The sequence below is a fragment of the Aegilops tauschii genome, chromosome 5, assembly GCF_002575655.3.
Source record: "Aegilops tauschii subsp. strangulata cultivar AL8/78 chromosome 5, Aet v6.0, whole genome shotgun sequence".
Lineage (NCBI taxonomy): Eukaryota > Viridiplantae > Streptophyta > Magnoliopsida > Poales > Poaceae > Aegilops > Aegilops tauschii.
Window position 1 is genome coordinate 393993884 of NC_053039.3, and position 8329 is coordinate 394002212.

The following is an 8329-nucleotide window of genomic DNA, read 5'->3' on the forward strand; positions in this document are numbered from 1 at the left end:
CTTAAAGTACGTACCAGTAAACTTATCCGGTTTCAGTGCAGCGGCAAAGCCACTTGTCGAAAAATTCCTACACATAATAGGTTTTTGGATTGCTGAGTAAGTAGGCAATTTTTGACTAATTTAATCCATAAATAAATCACTAGCATGGCATTGACAGAATTAAGAACATGCTGATATTGAATCACGCAAGCACATGCTACGCTAATGGCAGATACATCTACGTATAGCACTAGCATAGCTATAACAGAAAACAGTAGGAGCGGGATAAACGAGTTATACCCTCCAGTAGGACATGCAGAGGCCGCGGCGGTGGTAACAGCAGCGGCATCCTTGGTCGCCTTCTTGTCGGATTCAAGTTTCTCGGCAGCGAGACGGTCAGCGTCGGACTGCGACATGGTGATGATGAAGATGACGCGGACGTAGAGGAAGTAGACGAACAGCGAGCAGTCGTGTAGTCGCTTCCCAAAAACCTATTCGCCTCTCTCCCGAACAGGAACCGGAGAGACGGGGTTTCGGAGACCTGCTCTCCCGTCTACCGTGTACGCGGTGGACGGGATGGAGTCACCGGCGACAGCAGCAGCAGAGGAATGATGGTGGGCGTGCACGTGGAGTAGATGTGATCTGATCGTGGCGGCTAGGGTTAGGAGACACCACACACTTATATAAGCGCAGCCGCGTGGAGAGACGTGGGCTCGACCCACGTCTCACATCGTGGCCCAGCTGTCAGAGAACTCTCCGTTAGTGACTGGCAAAAATAAGCGCGTAGGTGTGAGCTCGGCTCGGCTCAATCCCGCGGCGCGTCGTGGCGGGCGGCGGAGGAGTGCGCGAGGGCCTCTTCTATTCTCAAGCTCCAATAGCATGTAGAAGAGAATCCCTTATAAAGAGGTCCAACTCCTTCTCCACTAACGGGGTGGGACTAAACTTCTCACTACACCTAGTGCCATATAACCCACATGGGCCTTTAGAGATTTTTAGAAATTGCTATATGGGCCTAAAGCCCATCTCAAATTTCAGCACTAACCCTACCCCATCCCGAAATTTTGCTCAGAAATAAAAACCATCTCGAAATCCACACGATGGCGATGGCGGCTGGCGTCGGCGGCTACGCAGGGCCGGCGATGGCGGGCTGACTCGCTCCCTTCTCCCGGCGACCCTCTTTCTTCGGCGACACCCTTCTCCCCGCGACGCCCCTTCTTCTCCGACGCCCTTAGGAAGGCCAGGATCCTCGCACAGCTCACGACAAGGGCGGCGCCGTCATCCTCCAGCAGGCACCCGAAGCACCGAGCTACCGTCTGCCACTCCCGGCTCGGCATCCACATCCTCCATGCCCACCATGATCCAGCAGACTCAGTCCCCAGGCAAGCTCTCTGTCAGACTCAGATCTCACTTTGTTTTGAACCTGCTTGTTCCTTTCATTGCTCTCTGTACTAATCATAAAACCGATGTGTTGCAGGAGGATGGAATGCTGCTTCATCGGTATCTGAAAGAGACAGCCCACCCTACCGACAGGATGTTGATTCCCATGGTAGCAAAGAAGCAAGATATCTGGATCCAGTCCTTCCAGAGGTATGCTCTGATATTGCTGCGAGGCTTCTATCGGTAGAATAGCTGCAAGCTTTGCTTTATTCTGGTGCAGTTAACTCCAGCACAAAAACGGTTACAAATTTTACTACGGACTAGGCTTTCTTCTTACTTGGTTAGGGACTAGATCTACTAGAACTCTTTTCCGTGTGAGCTGTGCTATTTGTTTTATCTTGTCGTGAACTCCGAATTTAACATTGTCTTTCCTTGTGTTTATATGCCTACAAGAACATTTTGCAACTTGTTCCTAACCTTGGCTGGCTGAATCTTGCTGATTATGGCATCCTTTCCCAGCTTTTCCCTCTAATTCTCATGGTGCTTCTCTGCTTTTGCACGCATGACATATGGTGTCGTATATATTCCTTACTACATATGCAAGATGCTGCCCGGGCCGCCTGTGTTTCTCGTTCCTCCCTAGGCTACTGGAGAAGCCATCCCAATCTCACCTTCACCAATGAAACGATGTGCCCGAAAGAAAATTTGAAGACACCAGGATCAGACGCTATTATAAGAGACTACAACAACAATATCGACCGTGTTATGACGAAACTCAGGCTTGACTACCATGTTCCTCCTGATGGCGCTGAATCGTATCATCGTCTTGATAGCTGGCTTCAGATGGTTGTTACACCGAGGACCAAAGAACTCGAGCTTCAAGTATGGTCGAAAGGGGCGAGCTTTGATTTCCCATGCACACTAGTATCTGACAGGTGTGGGGGCTCGATTCAGAAGCTTCTCCTTTTCAGATGCGCCTTGCATCCCACATTTCAACTTGGTTTAAGAAGCCTGAAAACGCTGCATCTGTGCGATGTGCGTGTTACGGGGGAGGGGTTAGGGTGCCTTCTATCCAGTTCCATTGCTTTGGAACACCTGAAGCTTGTATATTGCGATGATATCGTTCGCCTCGAGATACCTTGCCTGTTGCAGAGGCTCAGCTTACTGGAGGTGGCTGGATGCATGAATCTTCAAGTGATAGAGAACAAAGCTCCAAATCTCTCCAAATTTTACCTTGGAGCAGGTGAATGGGTGCAAGTCTCATTTGGAGAGGTGAAAGTGAAGAAAGTGGAGTTGGTGCAGAGCCGTACCATCAGTTATGCTACTGACAACCTTCCTTCACGTGTGCCGAATCTCGAGACTCTTACCATATGTTCTACTTGTGAGGTATGGTCTTACTCTTAAGTTGGCAAACATCCATATAAAGGTAGCCAAGTGTTGGAATAATTGACCTGAGACATGTTTATGCAGATAGTCAATTCTCCAATGGCATCTGGCAAACTCCACCTCAAGTTCTTGAGTATTCTTCTTATGAGTGGATATAATTTTGACAAGGACTACGATTATTTATCATTGGTTCCTGTTTTCCAAGCATCTCCTTCCCTCGAGACGTTTCGCTTGTTTGTAAGTTCGTTGTTCACCTTTCCTCAAAAAAGGGGGAAAAAGCCACTACATCCTGCAATGATTATCTGCTAACCATGTTTGGATCATCAATTTAAATACCTTGGCTTTTAATCTTCAGGTATGGGAGCACTCCATGTATCACTGGTTTGAGGGAGATCCTGCCTCTCTTAGGCGACTGCCACAACACTGCCATGGTAACCTCAAGAGTGTGAAGATCATTGGTTTCTTCCCCCAAAAGAGCATGATTGAGCTGGCATGCCATCTTCTCGAGAATGCAACGTCACTTGAGTCCCTTACAGTGGATGCTAGTCCTGCTAATTACCGGTGTTCTGGCAAGGGCAGGAAATGATGTCCCCTAAAAGCTACAGCTATAGTGAAGGCACGTAAATCAATCTTGGCTGTGAAAAAATACATCAAGGGGAATGTTCCCTCTACAGTCAAGTTAAATGTTCCAAAGCCTTGCCAACGATGCCATCGCTTTTAGTAATTCAGGTGTCAAATCACTGTGGCTATCTGATACTATTGAATGGTGATATGTTTTAGTTGTCTGGTGCTATGTTACATTCAAGTCACCAGAGCTGTTTAGGAGTCTGTGATATTACCTTCCTGATAACTTTGTTTACCAGACTGTCCAATGTACTTAATATTACTGCTGTCCATTAAATATTGTTTTTTTACTATGTACTGTGAAGCAAAAGCTCCACAGTCTTTTATTTAATATTAAAAGAATAGAGGTCCACCTATATACAAACTAGAAAGGCAGAAAAGAAACTTACCTACTTACCTATGCTACAAAATACAACAATCTAAGGAAGATTATTAACCCAAGCTAAGAAAGCAGGTTTAACACTCTCCCTCACTCTATGGTACAACAAGTTGATATCATGTACAAATTTACCCCTCCACACGCCAAACTAGGCCCTCTCTGATATGAAGATCTTCCCATTCCTAGTAGTCCAAATGCACCAGGCCGAAGTGAGCATAACCTCAAAGAAGAATGGTTGCTGAAAATTCTTCTTGGCGTGCAAAAGGCAGGAGGTCACATCCTGTCCGCCCAACCAATCAATCTGGAGATAAGACCAGACCCGTTGACTGGAATTGCAGTTGAAGAAGAGATGGAACCTATCCTCATGCAGACGGGCAGGACAAAGTACACAAAGATTATCCTCTTGATCGGTCCTCCAATGTCTCCTGAGAAGGAGGTCTCGAGTGTTTAGGCGATCAAAAAAGAGCAACCAACCAAAAACCTTGATTTTCATCGTGCATGAACTTCTCCAAAGCCAAACACAAGGCGTAATTGTCAGAAGGTGTGTGTGCATTATGGTGTAAAAGCTCTTAGCAGAGTAACCAGTCTTTGAAGGCCAAGACCACACATCAGGAGCAGTAGCATCTCTTTGCAACATAGTGACCCAAAGAAGGAGGTGATCAAGTTCTGAAGCTGCTGCGCTCGAGATTGGCAAATGAAACATTGATGTCACATCCTTAGAATCCAGGAAATCCATGGCAGAGATCCTGTCATCCTTGACAAAGGAGAATAATGTTGGAAATATGCCCTAGAGGCAATAATAAATTTGTTATTATTATATTTCCTTGTTCACGATAATCGTTTATTATCCATGCTAGAATTGTATTGATAGGAAACTCAGATACATGTGTGGATACATAGACAACACCATGTCCCTAGTAAGCCTCTAGTTGACTAGCTCGTTGATCAATAGATGGTTACGGTTTCCTGACCATGGACATTGGATGTCGTTGATAACGGGATCACATCATTAGGAGAATGATGTGATGGACGAGACCCAATCCTAAGCCTAGCACAAGATCGTGTAGTTCGTTTGCTCAGAGCTTTTCTAATGTCAAGTATCAGTTCCTTAGACCATGAGATTGTGCAACTCCCGGATACCGTAGGAATGCTTTGGGTGTACCAAACGTCACAACGTAACTGGGTGGCTATAAAGGTGCACTACACGTATCTCCGAAAGTGTCTGTTGGGTTGGCACGAATCGAGACTGGGATTTGTCACTCCGTGTAAACGGAGAGGTATCTCTGGGCCCACTCGGTAGGACATCATCATAATGTGCACAATGTGACCAAGGAGTTGATCACGGGATGATGTGAGTTACGGAACGAGTAAAGAGACTTGCCGGTAACGAGATTGAACAAGGTATCGGGATACCGACGACCGAATCTCGGGCAAGTACCATACCGATTGACAAAGGGAATTGGGTACGGGATTGATTGAATCCTCGACATCGTGGTTCATCCGATGAGATCATCGAGGAGCATGTGGGAGCCAACATGGGTATCCAGATCCCGCTGTTGGTTTTTGACCGGAGAGTCGTCTCGGTCATGTCTGCATGTCTCCCGAACCCGTAGGGTCTACACACTTAAGGTTCGGTGACGCTAGGGTTATAGAGATATTAGTATGCGGTAACCCGAAAGTTGTTCGGAGTCCCGGATGAGATCCCGGACGTCACAAGGAGTTCCGGAATGGTCCGGAGGTAAAGATTTATATATGGGAAGTCTTATTTTGGTCGCCGGAAAAGTTTCGCACTTTATCGGTATTGTACCGGGAGTGCCGAAAGGGGTCCGGGGGTCCACCAAGGGGGTCCACCAGCCCCGGGGGGCCACATGGGCTGTAGGGGGTGCGCCTTGGCCTATATGGGCCAAGGGCACCAGCCCCAAGAGGCCCATGCGCCAAGAGATAAGGAAAAGGGAGAGTCCTAAAGGGGGAAGGCACCTCCGAGGTGCCTTGGGGGGGAAGGACTCCTCCCTGGCCGCACCCTTCCTTGGAGGAAGGGCCAAGGCTGCGCCCCCCCCCTCTCCCTTGGCCCTATATATAGTGGGGGGAAGGGAGGGCAGCAATACCTAAGCCCTGGCGCCTCCCTCTCCCTCCCGTGACACACCTCCCTCCTCCCGCAGCGCTTGGCGAAGCCCTGTTGGAATCCCGCTACTTCCACCACCACGCCGTCGTGCTACTGGATCTCCATCAACCTCTCCTCCCCCCTTGCTGGATCAAGAAGGAGGAGACGTCGCTACTCCGTACGTGTGTTGAACGCGGAGGTGCCGTCCGTTCGGCGCTAGGATCATCGGTGATTTGGATCACGACGAGTACGACTCCATCAACCCCGTTCTCTTGAACGCTTCCGCTCGCGATCTACAAGGGTATGTAGATGCACTCCTCTCTCTCGTTGCTAGATGACTCCATAGATTGATCTTGGTGATGCGTAGAAAATTTTGAATTTCTGCTACGTTCCCCAACAGTGGCATCATGAGCTAGGTCTATGCGTAGTTTCTATGCACGAGTAGAACACAAAGTAGTTGTGGGCGTCGATGTTGTCAATTCTTCTTGCCGCTACTAGTCTTATCTTGTTTCGGCGGCATTGTGGGATGAAGCGGCCCGGACCGACCTTACACGTACGCTTACGTGAGACAGTTTCCACCGACTGACATGCACTAGTTGCATAAGGTGGCTAGCGGGTGTCTGTCTCTCCCACTTTAGTCGGAACGGATTCGATGAAAAGGGTCCTTATGAAGGGTAAATGGAAATTGGCATATCACGTTGTGGTTTTACGTAGGTAAGAAACGTTCTTGCTAGAAACCTATACAAGCCACGTAAAAACTTGCAACAACAATTAGAGGACGTCTAACTTGTTTTTGCAGCATGTGCTATGTGATGTGATATGGCCAGAAGATGTGATGAATGATATATGTGATGTATGAGATTGATCATATTCTTGTAATAGGAATCATGACTTGCATGTCGATGAGTATGACAACCGGCAGGAGCCATAGGAGTTGTCTTTATTTTTTGTATGACCTGCGTGTCATTGAATAATGCCATGTAAATTACTTTACTTTATTGCTAAGCGCGTTAGCCATAGAAGTAGAAGTAATCGTTGGCGTGACAACTTCATGAAGACACAATGATGGAGATCATGATGATGGAGATCATGGTGTCATGCCGGTGACAAAGATGATCATGGTGCCCCGAATATGGAGATCAAAGGAGCAAAATGATATTGGCCATATCATGTCACTATTTGATTGCATGTGATGTTTATCATGTTATGCATCTTATTTGCTTAGAACGACGGTAGTAAGTAAGATGATCCCTCACTAAAATTTCAAGAGACGTGTTCCCCCTAACTGTGCACCGTTGCGAAGGTTCGTTGTTTCGAAGCACCACGTGATGATCGGGTGTGATAGATTCTAACGTTCGAATACAACGGGTGTTGACGAGCCTAGCATGTACAAACATGGCCTCGGAACACATGCGAAACACTTAGGTTGACTTGACGAGCCTAGCATGTACAGACATGGCCTCGGAACACAAGAGACCGAAAGGTCGAACATGAGTCGTATAGTAGATACGATCAACATGGAGATGTTCACCGATGATGACTAGTCCGTCTCACGTGATGATCGGACATGGCCTAGTTTGACTCGGATCATGTATCACTTAGATGACTAGAGGGATGTCTATCTGAGTGGGAGTTCAATAATCAGATGAACTTCATTATCATGAACATAGTCAAAAGGTCTTTACAAATTATGTCATTGCGCTTTAGTTCTACTGGTTAAGATATGTTCCTAGAGAAAATTTAGTTGAAAGTTGGTAGTAGCAATTATGCGGACTGGGTCCGTAAACTGAGGTTTGTCCTCATTGCTGCACAGAAGGCTTATGTCCTTAATGCACCGCTCGGTGTGCTGAACCTCAGCGTCGTTTGTAGATGTTGCGGAACATCTGACATACACGTTTTGATGACTACGTGATAGTTCAGTGCGTAATGCTAACGGTTTAGAATTGTGGCACCAAAGACGGTTTTGAAACGTCGCAGAACATATGAGATGTTCCAAAGACTGAAATTGGGATTTCAGACTAGTGCCCACGTCAAGAGGTATGAGACCTCTGACAAGTTTCTTAAGCCTGCATAATAAGGGAGAAAAGCTCAATCGTTGAGCATGTGCTCAGATTGTCTGAGCACTACAATCGCTTGAATCGAGTGGGAGTTAATCTTCCAGATGAGATAGTGATGGTTCTCCATAGTCACTGCCACCAAGCTATTAGAGCTTCGTGATGAACTATAACATATCAGGGATAGATATAATGATCCTTGAGCAACTCGCGATGTTTGACACCGCAAAAGTAGAAATCAAGAAGGAGCATCAATTGTTGATGGTTAGTAAAACCACTGGTTTCTAGAAGGGCAAGGGCAAAAGGGATACTTCATGAAACAGCAAATCATTTGCTGCTCTAGTGAAGAATCCCAAGGTTGAACCCAAACCCGAGACTAAGTGCTTCTGTAATGAGGGGAACGGTCACTGAAGCAGTACCACCCTAGAT

General features: G+C 46.9%; 1 protein-coding gene across 1 annotated transcript; it reads left to right on the forward strand.

Annotated features, from left to right (window-relative positions):
* The first annotated feature begins 1876 nt into the window (after window positions 1-1876).
* LOC141022912 (uncharacterized) lies at window positions 1877-3415 on the forward strand. The gene is made up of 3 exons (XM_073499193.1): window positions 1877-2742; window positions 2827-2979; window positions 3098-3415. The coding sequence occupies exons 1-3, from the start codon at window positions 1894-1896 to the stop codon at window positions 3326-3328; spliced, it is 1233 nt and encodes a 410-aa protein (XP_073355294.1). The 5' UTR covers window positions 1877-1893; the 3' UTR covers window positions 3329-3415.
* The last annotated feature ends 4914 nt before the right edge of the window (window positions 3416-8329 follow it).

Excerpts from the sequence above, each read along its gene's own strand:
- LOC141022912 (XM_073499193.1), top strand. The coding sequence starts at position 1,894 with ATGGTGCTTCTCTGCTTTTGCACGCATGACATATGGTGTCGTATATAT. Across the intron at positions 2,743-2,826 it reads CCATATGTTCTACTTGTGAG|ATAGTCAATTCTCCAATGGC; the intron begins GTATGGTCTTAC and ends ATGTTTATGCAG. Across the intron at positions 2,980-3,097 it reads TCGAGACGTTTCGCTTGTTT|GTATGGGAGCACTCCATGTA; the intron begins GTAAGTTCGTTG and ends TTTAATCTTCAG.